This window comes from Aspergillus brasiliensis (genome assembly GCF_001889945.1).
Source record: "Aspergillus brasiliensis CBS 101740 unplaced genomic scaffold ASPBRscaffold_1, whole genome shotgun sequence".
Classification (NCBI taxonomy): domain Eukaryota; kingdom Fungi; phylum Ascomycota; class Eurotiomycetes; order Eurotiales; family Aspergillaceae; genus Aspergillus; species Aspergillus brasiliensis.
Window position 1 is genome coordinate 2312910 of NW_027137442.1, and position 17677 is coordinate 2330586.

Here is a 17677-nt window from a genome sequence, read left to right on the forward strand (position 1 = left end):
CTTTATTATCTAGTCACATCAAACAAAGACGGAGCGCCTCGTGCGTGCCTGTGCAAATTAAGATTATGATCTACAGCAGCCGCAGCCGCTTCCTCCGGTATGATAATGGTATGCAGTTGGTCTGGGCTCTTCGGAAACCTCACATTCCCCATCAACCTTCGGATGTCACGGTCATGGCATGGTACTGGCGTCACCACTTCCGCTCCAAGCTGGCATTCCGGCCTCGACTGTAGGGGTTTACTTTGGGATTGTAATAGTCAGGATGACTTAAATAATAGGTATTACGTCGCAACGAGCGGTTACTTGGCCCCTCCTGGCTTGCGGGCCAGGCTGCTAGATATTTTAGGAAACGACAAATACTATTATCATCGCACATCTACCAGTCATATCACTCTGATGCGCACTACTGCGTACACCAACTGATGGCGCGGAGACCCGAGGTTTCAGTGGTCCAGCTAGCCGCTCAGCCTTTAGTTCCCCGGACCCTCACTTCCGCGCGTCAGGGCTAGCACCAGGTGAACGAACATTTGAGGCTCGAAAGTGAATTCAAGAATTTCACAATCGGAATACAGCTCTAGAGTGACTGGCAGCCACTCCTAAAAAGCAACCAAGAGTGTCCTGGTAGAAGCCAGGCGACACAGCTGAGCCCCGCCCGACGCCGTTCCACTTCATTAGCCTCAGATTTAGTAGACTAGCCACCCAGGCAGGGATTCAGGGGAATCAAACAAGACTGGGGAGGATTGCCTGGTCACTTTCACGATCCGGTCGACTTTCAGTCTGGCCCAACTGAAATATGTTTCTACTCACATCACAGAAACGGTTCGGCCGGCTGATTCTCTATGCTTTGGGGGTGCTCGGAATCATCCTCATCATCTGGCCGTTGCCCTATGCTCGGCCCACCGTGCGGATAGGAGCTAGAAGCGCCCGGTCACAGCTCGAGGCGATCAGAAATGAGACTTTGGGGGTATAATCTTTCAAACAGAGTTGCCATTAGCCCCCGCTCTAATCTTATATAGGTCCAAAAAATATTCGCGATCAACTTGCCGAGCAGGGTTGACAAGCGCGACAATCTTGTCCTCGGTTCGTCAGTCAGTGGGTTTAACATCGACTGGGTTAACGGTATCACTCCCGACGAGGTTGACCCCCGGACGTACCCTTATGTGAGTCACCAATCTATATCTGGTGGTATGGATGCCACTGACTGTTTAGAACTGGAACCATGACCATAAACCGACCGAGTATGGAGCTCGACGAGCCCACGTGAATGCCATGCAACGGTATGCGACAATATGCGTTCTTCCCCAGGCATCTTGGCTGACCATGCATTGCCAGGATTGTTCATGAAAGAATAGGAAGTGCCATCATCATGGAAGATGATGTTGACTGGGACGTTACTCTCAAGACTCAGTTACAGAGCTTTGCTCTCGGTGTCCGGGCTCTCCAGGGGACGGATAAGAAAGTGACCGCTTCACCATACGGTGATGACTGGGACATCATCTGGCTTGGCCACTGTGGCATGGAATGTCGAACCAACGAGCCATTCTTCGTCAGCTCAAATGATACGACCGTTCTTCCACCACATCACTTTCTGCCCTACTGGCGCGATCCGCCTCCGTTCGGGGTACCAGAATACACCCGTCTAACCTGCGCCGTCAACGATGCTGTTTGCTCGATTGTCTATGCTGTGAACTATCATGGTGCCCAGAAAATCCTGTCTGCTCTTTCCGTGAACCCAACAGGCCTAGCAGATCAAATCGACATTGGCGCTCAGTTCGACGTATCGCTCGGTCGCATGTGCGGCAACGGCTATCTCCGCTGCTTTGCGGTCTATCCATCCCTCACTGGTGGATATCATCCCGCTGGGCCCTCCTCGAAGGAATCTGACATCCATGGCGGAAATGAGGACGTCCATCCCGTCTCCAGTCATGGGGTTATGTACAGTACGATGCTGAACGTCAACCGCATTCTGAACGGGGAGGATACGGTTGTTTCCAATTGGGATGATGCCCCTGCTCCAGTGATTAATCCTGCGAACGTTTCAGTGGCTGGAGGAACGATGCACATGTTGGACGAGGGCAACATGTATACACTTTCGGTTGTCAACCCGTAACCAGGAAGGGGCATAGGCCTGCAAGTCCGAAATTTTGCTCAATAATGTATATAGACATTTTGCCTTTGCTTTAGAAGATACCTAAGTTAATCAGACAGCCTTTGAATTACCTTTTTCTTGAGGCTGAGAGGTTTCATCTTCGCATCGGTTATGGCAAAGACGAAGTTGGCAAGATAGGACGCAAGTTACGACATATTATGCTACAGGGTAGCTCCTGCTTCATGAAGGATATCACAGCATCATGCCACACATATTAACCGACCCTCTGCTAGAACTATATAGATGTAGACATAGTAACCTTCCATATAAGTCCAATCATCATTATGGCATCCAGCAACAGCCCCCAAGCCGTCCTATCCGTTCGCAGCATCCTGGAAAGGATCCTCCTCGATCTGGATATGCGCACGCTCCTTACCTCAGCGCTCCGTGTCAATCGTTTTTGGAACTTTGTGATTAGTGGATCACGCCCCCTCCAAGAAGCATTATTTCTACAACCAGCCAAGAGCCGCAGTTGCGGTTCCCAAGAGAAGATCATCAACCCCCTACTAGCAGAAGCATTCCCTGGAATTTTCCAACGGAATACTATCATCTTCCCCGAGCATGCAGATTCTAAACTCACCTTCGATACTCTTGACATGGTCAAAGACCCCAACAGGACGGAAGTCTACATGCGAGAAGACGCAAGTTGGCGCCGTATGCTGGTTCAACAGCCTCCCGCGCGTGAATTGGGCATCGTTAGTCACTGTGGAGATAAGACCGGGTTTCGTGAACGGTGTGAGATACAGGTGAGTCAAACAATCGGTCAATTCCACTCATTGATCCTTTATCTGGGGGAGGGTCTATACCTAATTTTGTATGGTAGAAAGTATCTGAAACGGGATCAGAACCTCCCGACGATGGCCTCCGCATGGAATTGTTGTTCGAGATCCTCGTCTTTCATAGCGACTTTTATGGCGTGATGGATTATGCTACCGTTTACTGGTGGGGAGATCGTTCTGGCTCTTGGGTACGGGAATATATGGAGGGTATGGGCATGTGCGATGCCTCGAAGACACCGGATCTGATATTATATGCCCCCCTGTTTATACCCAGTCGTCACATGATTTGGAACATTGAGAGTAGGGTTCGGACGCCGGCTTTGGATTATCTTCGTTCTTTTTATCGGGACAATGGGATGTCTCCTAATTTGAACGTGAGGGATGGGTGGGAGACTATTGTTCGAAGACGGAGAAAGAGGTGGGTTCAATGAACGTATGTGGTATGGATACTGTGTAGATAGATTTCTTTGCCATAGGCTCAGAAAATAGCATTCGTTTGATAGTACTATGTATGACACCGCAGCTTGCAAGCCTTTGCCCTGGGTGCATATATCTCTAGTCTCGTATATACGTGCGGAACAAATTCGCCAGTTCAAAGAAACTGGCTTTGTAGAAGCGCTCTTGCGTAGTCAGATTGACATACTACATGAATGTAAGTCAGTGATAACCACCAAGTATTACACAAGGAGGGTATACTCACCTGTACCCCAAACTTAACAGTAAATCCCGCAGTCCACTCGAGGTTATCAGCAATAGACCAAGCCGAGCAACCAACAAGCTTAACCCCCTCCGCAACAGCCATCAACATCGCCTGCACATAATCATGATAATAAAGCGTCCTCAGCGGGTCCGTCAATATATCCTCACGCTTAGTCTTATACGCCTCAAAAGGCTCCGTCATCCCAAACTCCGTAATGGCTATACCATTCTCGGGCTTCCACGTATCCTGAATATAATGCAAAAACTTAGGCAGCCACTCAGTCGCCTTATGAAGCCAGCGCGTGTTAGGGTCAGATGCTGGCCCGATGAGCCAACCACCTTCGGATTCCGGCAACGTATAGGAGGAGTTATAGCATCCCGGATACAGGCTGTTACTGGGGTCAGATAGACATCCGTCGATCCCGGCATCAGGCGCCATGTAATAAGCCGCGGTGTAGGCGTCATGCGCGAAGTAATCGCTCGCTCCCTTGATCATGTCCCGCTCTTCGGTCGTGAATTCGGGTAAGAAGCTTGATGTGAAGTTCTTTAGAAGGGATGGGTAGTCGCCTAGGAACAGGGGGTCCGCGAACCATCCTTCGTTGAAGGCCCAGGCGCGCTCAACGGCTTCTGCGTCCTCCGCCGAAGCAGTCCGAGGGAGTTTGTAGCCGCCGTTGTTTTTGATGCTGATGGGGGCGGTGATGTTCATGGAGCGTGCGAGTTGGTAGGTTTTGCCCGCGGCCAGGAGCATGTAGTGTGCGCACCAGTAGGGTTGCTGCACGTCTGGGATGGAGGTGGTGCGAGGGAAATATCCTTCTGGTACTGGGTATTCGCCGCAGAAGGAGTGCGGTTCGTTGAAGGTGTACCATTGCCAGACTTTGTCGCCCCATCGTTCGAGGAGGACCTTGGCGTAGGCGACGAAGTCGTCGACGATCTGCTCGCTCGTCCAGCCGCCGTAGGAGAGCTGTAGGTATAAGGGCAGGTCCCAGTGGTACATGGTTACTTGGGGTTTGACGCCGTATTGCAGGCAGGTGTTGATTACGTCGTCGTAGTGCTGTAGGCCTACTTCGTTGATGGGGCCGTTGCCGAAGGGGAAGATTCTCGACCAGGAGATCGAGAAGGAATATGCCGGTACGCCCATCGCGGCGATGCGTTGGATGTCTGGAAATATTAAGAGATTGGTGTTTTGGATTTAATGATAGGAAGGGGGGATCTTATTTACCCTCTTTGTACATGTAATAGCCGTTGATCGCGACATCTCCGGTCTGGTTGTCAGCTACACTCATGGCCCGGTGGGTAAATACATCCCATATACTAGGGCCCCGGCCATCTGCTTTGACGGCTCCTTCGACTTGATATGAAGCGCTTGAGACGCCCCACCAGAAACCCTTGGGGAATAAACGGCTGTTGTTACTTCCTTGTTCTGGGTTCTGGGCTCCTGGTAAGTAGGAGGGATAGTAGAGCGGGGGAGGTGGAATCAATTCGGCGGATGGAATCGGGGTGGGTTCAACGGTGGTGTTGATCGAAGCTGTCTGGACGGGGCCTATGTATATGTTCCAAAGATCTAGACTATTTGTTAGGTGTATTGGTATTCACTATTGTAGAAAGTTATGCAGTGTATGATTTCCACCTTCTACGGTGATGTTCAGAGTCGTTGTCAGAGGGGATGCAGCTGTGGAACTGCCAGTGGTGGAGACTGCAGCTGCTTTACAAGCAAGCAGTAGTCCTATACAGAGGATCTGAGGATGCATTGTGATATCCGGCAGAGGTCTGAAGAATTGTCTGCCTTGCTTTAAGACTCAGAAACAGGATCCATGTGTGCGAAAAGCTGCTTTTTAAACCGCTGTGCTTTTCAACCTCAGGACTTGGCCCATTTAGCCGGAATATGTACAGCGACGACTAGCAGGGCAAACATTTAGTTCGATTCAGAGATCTCAACACTAATTTCTATACGGGAGATCTTCGTTGGCGGGGAAGCTGGATAAATATCCATTTCGTGCCAAGTATTCGATGGGAAAAACCTCCCTTTCTCATTGATCCGGTTAATCGTCGGACGTCAATCAGACCTGCCGCCCTCCCTTGCTATGTGCGGGGGTCTGCATGGTGCCATTTATTCTTCCAACAATAGAAGAGCATTGTTAGTGTTGCTTATTGGCACTTGTCTCTAGTGATTTCAAAGGAAGGATGAAAAGAAGGAGGGAAATGGAGAGAGGCGGAAAAGCAGAGGGGCAGCTCAACTTTCTTCTCGATCCTAACCAAGCCACCTTTTTCCTTCGTCAACCATCCCTTCATTCCATTACCCACAACTGAACCCAAGCAATGCTGTCAAAGTTGAGACAAGGCAGTCCAACTGCAACCTTGAAATTTAACCCATTGATCAAAAACACTCCAGCCTGGGCTTATCTATAGAACGACCCAGACTTCCTCCTCGGGTGGCTGAGAGCTTCATACCTGCCTGGGCTGATTATGTCAAGCTCACCCTTCTATGGTTAGGAAACACAGACTAAGTGTCCCAGCCCTGTCTTTCTCGTTGCTTCACTTCGATGACCGTCATACAATCTCTTCAGTCACTAAAGACAATCGAGGACGAATAGAAACCGCATCCGATCGCCGATTCGGTCCAGAGTCGCAGATGATGACTTCACCATGATCCGCGGAAACAATCAACGACATCAAGCTTCAGCCATGGTTCACTCAGGGTCTCCCCCCACACCTTTCTTCAGGACCCGAACTTGTTTCGTCACTTGATGCATGCTTATTCGATCCCACGATCGGCATTCGGTCCTCATCTTGTCCGACCCATATTTTACTCGGCTTGTAGAAAGCTAGAGCTCGATGAGGAGGTTGCATCGGTCTTGACCAAGCTCCGACAATGCCGGTACTTAACACGGAATGCAGAGTGTAGCGATAAGGACACAAAGAGATCCCTCGCATTCCCTCGTCCCCCGGTCGAGATTCTTAACTTCAGATTCAGGCCGACATCGGGTATTGTCTCCGCTGCTACTTTCACTGCGATGCTATATTTCCGATAGCTACCGTCGCAGCCTATCAACATGGACTCGGGACGCTCCCCTCGCAGCGAGCCAAGCTCTGCCCTCAAGGAAGTTGAGAAGAAAGCGCCACTGGATTCTTCCGATTCGAGCTCAAGCGCGTTGCCTAGCCCGGGGCTCTCTAAAAAGCAATCGGCTATCTCTGTCGAGCACCAAGTCTCGAACGAAAATGTGATCCGACAGGAGTCCTCACTTCAGAGGCAGCTCACGCAACAGGATATTGCTCGCGCCCTTTCTCAACGACGCAGCACTGGGGCTGCGGGGGCTGATGATACGGATCAGATAGCGAGATTGGTTTCGCGCATGTTTGGCCAGGAAAGAAAGGCCAACTCCGAAGAGGAAAAGACAAGACATCTTGGCGTGGTGTGGAAAAACCTGACCGTAAAAGGCGTCGGTCTGGGCGCGGCCCTCCAGCCCACAAACACTGACATCCTCTTGGGTATACCAAGATTGATCAAAGGCCTACTCACCGGCGGAAGGAAGAGCGCACCATTGCGAACCATCCTGGATGACTTCAATGGATGTGTACGGCCTGGGGAAATGCTTCTGGTTCTTGGTCGTCCGGGATCCGGTTGCTCTACATTTCTGAAAGTCATTGGGAATCAACGGTCCGGCTACAAAAGCGTGGAAGGTGATGTACGCTACGGAGGTGCAGATGCCGAGACCATGGCAAAGAACTACCGTTCGGAAGTTCTCTACAATCCCGAAGACGACCTTCACTACCCTACGCTCACCGTACGCGACACCTTGATGTTCGCTCTCAAGTCAAGAACCCCGGACAAATCATCACGACTACCGGGTGAAAGTAGGAAGCACTACCAGGAGACATTCCTTTCTACGATCGCCAAGTTGTTCTGGATCGAGCATGCACTGGGGACCAAGGTCGGCAATGAACTTATTCGCGGAGTTTCTGGGGGTGAGAAGAAGCGTGTGTCTATTGGCGAAGCCCTAATCACGAAAGCTAGCACCCAATGCTGGGACAATTCCACCAAAGGTCTCGATGCTAGCACGGCTCTGGAGTACGTGGAAAGCTTGAGAAGCTCAACAGACATGGCACATGCCTCTACACTTGTGGCTCTCTATCAAGCCTCGGAGAACCTCTACAACCTCTTCGATAAGGTCATGCTGATTGAGGAAGGCAAATGTGCCTACTACGGGCGCACCGAAAACGCCAAGGTATACTTCGAGCGTCTGGGATTTGTGTGCCCTCCTCGGTGGACCACGCCGGATTTCTTGACGTCTGTCAGTGACCCGTATGCGCGACGTATCAAGGAAGGCTGGGAGGATCGAGTTCCACGCTCCGGGGAAGACTTCCAGAGGGCGTACCGAAGGAGTGATATATACAAGGAGGCCAAGGCAGATATCGAAAGTTTTGAACAAGAAATCGCATCGTCGCAGCACGTGTGTGAGCAAGCCAGGGAAAAGAGAAAAAAGCAGAACTACACGGTGTCTTTCTATAAGCAGGTCCTTATACTGACGCAACGGCAATTCCTCGTCATGTATGGGGATAAGCAGACCCTCATCGGGAAATGGGTGATGCTCACATTCCAGGCACTAATCATCGGAAGTCTCTTCTATAACCTGCCCCAGACTAGGTTAGTCGCAATATACCCATCACCAGACCCCATTGGGAAATATTCTCTGACAGCTTTCTATAGCGCTGGTGTCTTCACTAGAGGTGGTGTCATGTTCTATGTACTATTGTTCAACTCCCTGCTGGCCATGGCAGAGCTCACGGCTCTTTATGGAAGCCGACCCGTCATATTGAAACATAAGAGTTTGTAAGTGAGACAAGGTATACATATCTCAGCAGTAGGCTTACTCGACCAGCTCCTTCTATCGTCCAGCGGCATATGCCTTAGCTCAAGTGGTCGTCGATGTCCCCATTGTATTCGTTCAGATCACCATCTTTGAGCTGATTGTATACTTGTATGCCATTCTTCGAGTTCACTGCTGATTGAGACTGACCACTCTTTTCAGTATGTCTAATCTTTCACGGACCGCGTCTCAGTTTTTCATCAACTTCCTATTTGTTTTCATTCTTACCATGACCATGTACTCTTTCTTCCGGACTATCGGAGCGCTGAGTGCTTCTCTTGACGTTGGTATGGAAACCTTCAATCCTATTCCATGTGAGCTGACTGATGAATGTAGCCACCCGCGTAACTGGAGTCTCTGTCCAAGCGCTGATAGTATACACCGGTAAGGGATATCAGCCACTTAATGAAATTTTCTTACTGATATACCCAGGATATCTCATCCCTCCATGGAAAATGCATCCCTGGCTCAAATGGTTAATCTGGATCAATCCATTGCAGTACGCTTTTGAGGCGATCATGTCAAATGAATTCTATGATTTGAATCTGCAGTGTGTCCCCCCGTCCATATTCCCGGACGGTCCAAGTGCACGGCCTGGCAACCAAGTCTGTGCGATCGAAGGAAGTACGCCAAATCAGCTTATTGTCCAGGGATCAAACTACATAGAGGCTGCTTACACATACAGTCGATCCCACTTATGGCGGAACTTCGGTATTGTCATAGCTTGGTTCGTCCTTTTCGTATGCTTGACCATGGTCGGAATGGAGCTTCAGAAACCCAACAAAGGAGGCAGCACGGTTACGATCTTTAAAAAGGGCGAAGCGCCGGAGGCTGTGCAGGAAGCTGTCAAAAACAAGGAACTTCCAGGGGATGTGGAAACGGGCAGTGATGGAGCAGGAGCCACCAGCGGGTTCCAAGAGAAGGATACAGATGATTCCAGTGACGAGGTTCATGGAATCGCACGAAGCACATCGATATTTACCTGGCAAGGTGTGAACTACACCATTCCTTACAAAGATGGTCAGAGAAAGCTATTACACGACGTCCAAGGATATGTTAAGCCGGGTCGCCTCACTGCGCTAATGGGTGCTTCTGGGGCTGGGTAAGCGAATATTGCTCCCTGATGTCTTTAGATAAATGCTGATCATTGTCCAGCAAGACAACGCTTCTCAATACTCTCGCCCAGCGGATAAATTTTGGAGTTGTAACAGGCACCTTTCTTGTTGATGGAAAGTGAGTATCAGCCTAGAAACTTTGCAGCAACTGCTTACATTTGCAGGCCTCTTCCTAAAAGCTTCCAAAGGGCAACTGGCTTTGCTGAGCAAATGGATATTCACGAGCCTACAGCAACTGTCAGAGAATCGCTCCAGTTTTCAGCTCTCCTTCGTCAGCCAAAGGAGGTACCTATTAAGGAGAAGTATGACTACTGTGAAAAGATAATCGATCTCCTTGAGATGCGGCCAATTGCAGGTGCTATAGTCGGCGCAGGAGGAGCTGGACTGAACGCTGAGCAGCGAAAAAGACTTACCATCGCAGTTGAGCTAGCAAGTAAACCGCAGTTGCTACTATTCCTGGACGAGCCAACATCTGGATTGGACTCCCTGGCTGCTTACAACATCGTGCGTTTCCTTCGACGCCTTGCCGATGCCGGACAGGCCATTCTGTGCACAATCCACCAACCGTCTGCCGTCCTTTTTGAGCAGTTTGATGAACTGCTATTGTTGCAGAGTGGAGGAAGAGTCGTCTACAATGATGAGCTCGGTACGGATTCCAGGAAGCTTATCGAGTACTTTGAGCAGAATGGGGCCAGAAAATGCTCCCCTCATGAGAACCCCGCAGAGGTATCCTCGTACTCCCGTGTATACGTCACATACGATGCTAAATTAAAGTAGTATATGCTCGATGTTATCGGTGCTGGTAACCCGGATTATAAAGGGCAGGACTGGGGCGATGTCTGGGCCAGATCTACCCAGCACAGGCAGCTTTCACAGGAGATCGAGAATATCATTCACGAGCGACGCAACAGGGAAATTGAAGGAGGAAAAGATGACAACCGGGAATATGCTATGCCCATCTGGGTGCAGATATTGACTGTCTCAAAGCGCAGTTTCGTAGCATATTGGCGAACCCCTCAATACGCCCTTGTATGTCTCCAAACATTCAGTGCACCTTTAACCAACCCTCTAACCACCCCACAGGGCAAATTTTTGCTTCATATCTTCACCGGGCTCTTCAACACTTTCACTTTCTGGCACCTCGGAAACAGCTACATTGACATGCAGTCTCGAATGTTCTCCATCTTCATGACGCTCACAATAGCCCCACCTCTAATCCAGCAACTACAGCCACGGTTCCTTCATTTCCGCAGTCTCTACGAATCACGAGAAGCCGGCTCAAAGATTTACTCATGGACTGCATTCGTGACAAGCGCAATTTTGCCAGAATTGCCCTATTCGGTCGTCGCAGGGTCGATCTATTTCAATTGCTGGTGAGATTACTCCTTTCCCTACTTCCGAGAGACGAGTCAACCTAACCCACTCCAGGTACTGGGGCGTCTGGTTCCCACGGAATTCATTCACGTCCGGTTTTGTCTGGATGTTCCTGATGCTCTTTGAATTGTTCTATGTCGGCCTCGGCCAATTCATCGCAGCCTTCTCGCCAAACCCGCTCTTCGCCTCTCTTCTCGTGCCGACCTTCTTCACGTTCGTCCTATCTTTCTGTGGTGTCGTCGTACCATACTCTAGCCTCAACACGTTTTGGAGATCCTGGATGTACTGGCTCACACCATTCCATTATCTCCTGGAAGGCTTCTTAAGCGTCGTTGTACATGGGGTTCCCGTCCGCTGTGTTTCCAGAGAAGAGTCGGAATTCAGCCCACCCTCAGGAATGACTTGCCAGGAGTATGCCGGGTCCTATGCCAGCCAGATAGGCGGATACGTCCAAGATGCAGGTAACGGCTTTTGTGCCTTCTGCCAGTACTCAGTTGGTGATGCCTTTGTCCGTCTACCCTGCCCTGCCCTTACTATAGGCACTAACTAATGCCTTGGTTCCAGGCCCGAAACTTCAATGTTTTCTACTCGCACAAGTGGCGTAACTATGTATGTTGTCTATCCTCAGCTCCTTCTTCGAAGTGGTATACGTTCTAAGCTGATTGATCCTCGATAGGGTATATTCTGGGCCTACGTGATATTCAACTTCATGGCCGTGTTCTTCTTCTCGTGGCTTTATCTCCACGGCGTAAGGAATATGAAGAGGAGTATCAGTGCACGGAAATCGAAAAAGGCTGCGAAACAGTGATTTGTGTGTCACAATATCATCCCAATTGTACTTTACTACTATCATCTTCTAATATTGTTTCATTTCTCCTATTCTGCACACACACACACACACACACACACACACACACACACAATTTCAGCACCATTTACTGTGGACTCCGGCTGGTCATATTGCTTATTTTCATGCTATGGAGAATGTATGATGTTATCATTGTGTAACCTTACTAATATATATCAGCTGGGGGGGCATAATGCTAAAATTTGCACATTAGATACTCGGCCAAGATGAATTCTTCTTTTTTCGATAGCTGAGAAAATTGGACATGCAGCGGTAGAGTCATATTTGGATATTTACATCCAGTAGAGAGTGTAGGGTAGATTTCTCTCTCTCTCCCTCTCTCTCCCTCTCCTCCCAGGCGTTGTATGGACAATTTTGTAGTCCAATACCAAACTACACGGTAATGGTTTGGAGCCTTGTTGGCTAGCTTGGTTGATCTCCAAGGTCATATATAACAACAGTTTGATCGAATAAACACGCACACACGGCGATGACTTTCCCTCTCGTCCACGACTCATACCCTAGGGCTGATTCTGAGAGGATATGATATGTCCATTCAAAATACCAACAATAGATCTTACCCAGAGCAAGAAGGAGGGGGCGTGGGACCTGCAGGGTTGGCCGGGTTTGAAGCTATCCCGGAGGGTTGAGCAGTAGTGGTGGTCCAGGAAGTAGTGGAGGGAGGAGCGGCAGCGGGTCCCTGGTTCGTAGCCGTTGTCGTGGTGGTGGTAGAAGTAGAGGTAGTAGGGCCAGGTGGAGCAGGAGGAGCAGGTGCACCGTCAGGAGCGTGCGGAGGGTTTTCGATGTGGTGGCCGTTCATCAGGCGAGGTCGCTTGGCTTGCGGACCGCCGTCAGGACTCCGAGTGCTGTCGTGCTGGTGCATATAGGGCGAAGTCTGCTGGCTTGGAGGCGCGGAGGCTCCGCCACCACTTGTGTTTGAGGGGGATGGGCCGGGGCTCGGTGCCGATGGGGGATTCAACATCCTGGAACGGGTTGGGTCGTCACTGGTGGTAGTGGTTGCGGTGGTAGTGATGGGGTGCCTAGATTCTGCGCTGCGATATTCATCCTGCATGCTGTTTGCGTAGCCGATGCCGACGCGGCCCATGCCTCTGTCATGCATGACGACTCGTTTCCATTTCGCGACGACATTGTCGTAGTCCCAGCGAGAGGAGTTGGGGCTGATTTGGCTCTCCTTGGTGTCGAGTTCTCGGGCGACGTCTCGTGGTAGCGGGAGCGTGTCGGGAGGGAAGATTGCGAATTCTCTTGGCCACTGGCAGGAGCCTAGTCTTTCTACTTGGGCACGAAGTTGGTTTGCCTCCTGTTGGACGCGCGCGAGCTGGTCATCTAGCAACTTTCGCTTTTCCATTTCCCTTGCGAATGCGCGCGTGATCTCAAGCTGCCATGCGTCTCTCCTTGCATCTGTCGGCAATGAGGCCCAGTGCTTGAATGCCAGCTCCAAGTGCCGCAAACTTAGGTCTTCGTGCTGCTGCGCGCTCCGGCTGATCATACTCGAGTCTAACCCGAGACTTGGTCTTCCTGACTGGGAGTTGTTGTTGGACTCGGCGGTGCGTTGATCCGACTGCCATTGATCAATCTTCGCGCGAAGCGCTTGCCGGACAATATCCAGATGCTCCACTCCCGGCGGCTGAAGAGGGAATGATGACGGAGACGGGAATGGGCTTGTTGCGAATAGACTGGGTGGGGGAGGCAACAACTGCAGGCAGAGGGAAGGGAACGTTTGTGCCTGAATATCGAATTCGAACGGAGAGAGTCTGGGGCGCATTCTGGAACTATCGAGCATATGAAAATTAGCTTTTCAATCGCTTGCAATCTAGCAACGCTATCGAATGAAAGCGCACAGTTAGCGATGCCAGGTAGTGTACATACGTTGCAGCTTTGATATTATCCAGTACTTCGCGCAGAGCCAGCTCCAATGCTCTCATAGTATCCGGGTTATTCGAGCCACCTCTATCCGGAAACGGGAGCGGTCCAGTGCGTGACTGCGAAGGCGCAATGCGCGAATGAGACGAGCTATTATCCTGTGACTGGCTAGGATTGGGAATATCATTGATCACACCGGTCGCATGCCACGTAGGCGTGTTGAACATCATCCTATACGCGCCATCGCGTGACTTTGTCCCCGAATCACCAGGAGTGTAGGAGTCCTGTGGGCCTTTGCCTGTTGTTCTCTCGGGAGTATCGCGTCTACCAGACGAGGTACGGGCCTGTCGGCGAGTTATACCGCTCCGAATGCGCCGGATTTCCTCAACATCATGAATACCGTCCGGCTTTTTCTTGAAAAGGAATTGATCCAGATGGCGACCGAGGGAGGAAGAGGTGAACGCTTGATGGCAATACTGGCATTTCCGATCCTTCAAGGCCGGGTTCTTCGCGGCACTCGAGGAGGCATTGATATCATCGCCGCCGGCAGAGCCTTCGGGAGTATCTGTCGGACGAGAAGACGCGCCTTCTTCCATGTTTCACGGGAGACGCGGGGGGTTGTCGAGCCAGGTAGAGAGAGGTAGCGAATATGGTAACACTTGGGAGGGACGCGTTCTATGGGGAGAGTAGAAAGAGCATTAACTGGGTTGCTGCAGCTCAATGCATGACCATAGAAAGTTGGAGAAGCTGCTGCGTCAATCAAGAGGGACGGTTCGGTGGTATGGTAGGGCGTCGGGGACGCAGTAAGAGCTGCAGATGGGCAGGCAAGGAAGAAGGGGAGGGGGAAAGAAATACACGAGGGAAAAGTGAGGAGAGGAACGTGACGATCGAGCAAGAACCGCCAAGCTTCGGTCTGTGGGGATCAAGAGCCTCTGGTTCTCGCCCGCCGATTTGACAGATTTACGCTTCCCGATCCCATATAAGGCTTCATCTAAAAAAGAGAGCTCTGAGATCTTGAGCACTGACTCGTTCGTGACATGTTTCAGGTGTATCTTGAAAATCCATGATGTGTAGTTGTGTGGGGATCCATCGGTTCTCACTAGAACCAAGCAATAGGTCCGATCACCTTTCTATTCGCAGAGAAAGTTGATTTTTCTTCCGCGGCAGATAAACGGTCTACATGAGAGATGTAGTGGGTTACTTAGGAGTAAAAGAGAGAGGAAGATGTGGCATTGAAAAAGCAACAACAGACGTTGGGACATGAAACAAGATCCTCCAGTGAAGGTGTTGGTCTAGCGTCTTATCTATTCTTGGCTTATATTACTATATTTGGTAGCCTCTCTCAACAAGTAATCCGATATGGTGTAGTGGCTAACATCGCCGTCTCTCACACGGCAGCCGGGGGTTCGATTCCCCCTATCGGAGCTCAAACATTTCTCTTTCATTTTTGACGAGATTGTCAATGAGCGACCTGTCTCGCCTTTTGTCATTCTTCTCTTTTTGACTATCTATCTATCTCTTGGGTTATATTTGGATTGTTTTTGGTCCTTCAATATAGTAGACCACATACACTCTCCATGACCCACAAATAGCAACAGCATACATGTTACCTCAATTACTTCAACTGTATGCATGAGTCGATCTACTACTCGGTATATATTACTGAGATTTCCGAGTCACTATACTACTTAGCATAGTTTCCACTGATCCTTTCCCCCCAAAATATGCATTCACATTGCGATGACTGATATATACCAGTAACTAGTGCACATTAGCAAATACCCGAACCCAAGACCTACTACCAGTAGTATTGGTATCACCAATCAAGCTAGCGGTTCGCCCGGCCTCCAAGCCTTCAAGTATTGCCTGATGATACCACTGATGCAAATAATGCCCCATAGATGCTATGAACTCTCAATCCAAACCGCACGACATCAATCTGTGATGACCGCTGCAGCATAACAGTATTACTTGTCTTGAACGTACTACACTCTCCATCATAAGTTCAATTGGCCACAGTATGCGGTAAATCAGTCATCCAAAGCACACCAGAATTTCGTCACATCTACACAATGCGTACTATCATGTCATCTGGCTATAGCGGAAGCGGCGAGACCAAATTTTCTGTCATTATCGAAGCAACACCTCACCGCCTCGCTTGTCCCAAGGATACCTGTTGAATATCTCGTGTTCAGTGACCAACTATTGGTGGAGGAATCGGGAAACGGATCGATTCCATCCTGTTGCAGTCTAGTAGGAAAACAAGTCTCGGTTCCAACCCTCGGGTTCCAATATGGTTTGGCCGTGGCAAAGCTAGTATGGATAGATCGGCGGGCAACGTTGAGAAGCTTATCGGGTATGTCGGAGATGTCGTAAATCATAATAGAATGGATGCAAGTAGTCGCCTCTAGATCTTCACCGAACAATTTCCGCTTAGGTTCTCCTGCCTGTAAGAAATAGAATAGTTTGAGTTGAGTTGAATTTTAAGGATATCACATTACACCTGTAAGATTTGCATGTTAATGTACAAGAAAAAAGAAAACACATCTCTGGAAGAACCGAAGATGGGAGTGCCGGGACATCTCTCTTTTTGTTCGCCTCCGACAAAAGCAGAAATACACAAGGATGCAAGGCTGTGCAATCCAAAATCGCAGGCAAAACCCTTTTTTTTCTCAAAAAACACATCTTTTAAGAGAAGGGATCGAAGCATGAATCGAAAACCTCTATACCATGCATCCTGAAATAATATGACCCAGCCAACACCAGAGAAGAGAGACACGAGAGAGGAATATAAATAATATGGCAATATTGCTGACAACGGTGGGGAAATCGTAGGTCTTAACGTGAAGAGATTGGTAAATTAAGCGACGGCCTTTTCGCCGGACGGAGGGGGAGGAGGAAGCTAAAGTAGTGGCAAGTCAGTAATCGATAAGCTTCAGCAATGAGGTGTAGCCTATGCAGCTCGAGTGGCCACACGACATCAAAGACGAATGCGGGAGATGATCTCACCTCTAGTTTTGTGTTGTCGGCCATCATTCTCTGGAAACCAATACCGACACCCTCAATGACAGCCAGGAAGACAGCGCACATGATAGCGGAGTTTCTGGCAGCCTTGACACCACCACGAACGGCCAAAGCACCACCAGTGAAGAAACCAGCAATGACTGCAGTGTAAATGGTTAGACATGACTCCAAATCTCAAAGCACATAAAACCAGAATAGCATCTCATCGCGGAAATATCGGGAAACATACTAGCATTGTAAGGATCCTCCTTCTTTCTGATACCCTTAATCGCACAGTCGAACGTCGAGAACATACCACCCCAAACACCGAAGTTACCACCGAGAACCGGCGCACGAGCCTTGATGGCTGTGAGGGCACCTATCCGACGCTCTCCGTAGGGGCTGTTTCTGAAACCCTTCACACCGTGCCAGACAGCACCACCAATTGCCTATAGAGACAGCGTATATTTAGCTTTTACCCTTTGGTGACAGGTACAATCGATTGCTAGAACCAGTGACGTACACCCATGCAGAAAGCACCACCGAAGTCGCTAAGAGCAACCCAGGGGCAGGGATCTCTGGAGTGATCCATATCGAATATGAAGGAAGAAGAAGAGAGGACCGGAGATGAAGGAGGGAGGCGAGTGGAGTCGTAAGCTCGAAGACCTGGCTGTACTGGTCGAGCTGCACGGATCAAAGGAAGTGTAGGTCGAAGGAAGGTGACTCCAAGCTTATCCGGACGAGGGTCGGAGCGCTGGGAATGAGATAATCGATAGTCGGATGATGGGCCTCAAGGGGCAATCGGGATATGATGGAGGAGTTGAAGTCGGAATGACAAGCTGGATGCTGTCTTTAAAGAGTCAGAGTCTGGGGTCCGGGACGGAGAGGATGGCGGATCGCGACAGTAAGTTTTTGGCTTTTTTCGCCGGGAAACGTGACTTCGGACGGGGGTCGCGGTCACGTGC

General features: G+C 49.9%; 6 protein-coding genes and 1 non-coding gene across 7 annotated transcripts; 4 read left to right on the forward strand and 3 right to left on the reverse strand.

Moving 5' to 3' along the window:
- The first annotated feature begins 317 nt into the window (after nucleotides 1–317).
- Nucleotides 318–2355, forward strand: ASPBRDRAFT_36823 (uncharacterized protein). The gene is made up of 4 exons (XM_067623586.1): nucleotides 318–964; nucleotides 1017–1160; nucleotides 1210–1277; nucleotides 1333–2355. The coding sequence occupies exons 1-4, from the start codon at nucleotides 794–796 to the stop codon at nucleotides 2108–2110; spliced, it is 1161 nt and encodes a 386-aa protein (XP_067484856.1). The 5' UTR covers nucleotides 318–793; the 3' UTR covers nucleotides 2111–2355.
- Nucleotides 2356–2367: 12 nt separating this feature from the next.
- Nucleotides 2368–3359, forward strand: ASPBRDRAFT_61150 (uncharacterized protein; the record flags this gene model as incomplete). The annotated part of the gene is made up of 2 exons (XM_067628284.1): nucleotides 2368–2895; nucleotides 2973–3359. The coding sequence occupies exons 1-2, from the start codon at nucleotides 2434–2436 to the stop codon at nucleotides 3357–3359; spliced, it is 849 nt and encodes a 282-aa protein (XP_067484857.1). The 5' UTR covers nucleotides 2368–2433.
- Nucleotides 3351–5375, reverse strand: ASPBRDRAFT_141513 (glycoside hydrolase family 1 protein; the record flags this gene model as incomplete). Its single annotated transcript, XM_067619182.1, has 4 exons — nucleotides 3351–3570; nucleotides 3629–4785; nucleotides 4847–5188; nucleotides 5255–5375. The coding sequence occupies 4 exons, from the start codon at nucleotides 5373–5375 to the stop codon at nucleotides 3484–3486; spliced, it is 1707 nt and encodes a 568-aa protein (XP_067484858.1). The 3' UTR covers nucleotides 3351–3483.
- A 1302-nt stretch (nucleotides 5376–6677) lies between these two features.
- Nucleotides 6678–11789, forward strand: ASPBRDRAFT_111891 (putative ABC transporter; the record flags this gene model as incomplete). The annotated part of the gene is made up of 13 exons (XM_067616603.1): nucleotides 6678–8269; nucleotides 8333–8455; nucleotides 8505–8603; nucleotides 8655–8779; nucleotides 8829–8876; nucleotides 8925–9594; nucleotides 9648–9725; nucleotides 9772–10333; nucleotides 10385–10636; nucleotides 10691–10980; nucleotides 11036–11489; nucleotides 11546–11590; nucleotides 11658–11789. The coding sequence occupies 13 exons, from the start codon at nucleotides 6678–6680 to the stop codon at nucleotides 11787–11789; spliced, it is 4470 nt and encodes a 1489-aa protein (XP_067484859.1).
- A 616-nt stretch (nucleotides 11790–12405) lies between these two features.
- Nucleotides 12406–14305, reverse strand: ASPBRDRAFT_112098 (uncharacterized protein; the record flags this gene model as incomplete). Its single annotated transcript, XM_067616623.1, has 2 exons — nucleotides 12406–13618; nucleotides 13716–14305. 2 exons carry the CDS (start codon nucleotides 14303–14305, stop codon nucleotides 12406–12408), a joined length of 1803 nt encoding a protein of 600 aa, XP_067484860.1.
- Nucleotides 14306–15062: 757 nt separating this feature from the next.
- Nucleotides 15063–15134, forward strand: ASPBRDRAFT_t4. Its single transcript has one exon. It is a non-coding gene; the product is annotated as a tRNA-Glu (tRNA).
- Nucleotides 15135–16449: 1315 nt separating this feature from the next.
- ASPBRDRAFT_36827 (protein transporter TIM17) lies at nucleotides 16450–17599 on the reverse strand. Its single transcript, XM_067623587.1, has 4 exons — nucleotides 17236–17599; nucleotides 16963–17161; nucleotides 16719–16873; nucleotides 16450–16611 (listed from the first exon to the last, which is right to left on the reverse strand). Exons 1-4 carry the CDS (start codon nucleotides 17302–17304, stop codon nucleotides 16570–16572), a joined length of 465 nt encoding a protein of 154 aa, XP_067484861.1. The 5' UTR covers nucleotides 17305–17599; the 3' UTR covers nucleotides 16450–16569.
- Nucleotides 17600–17677: the final 78 nt, after the last annotated feature.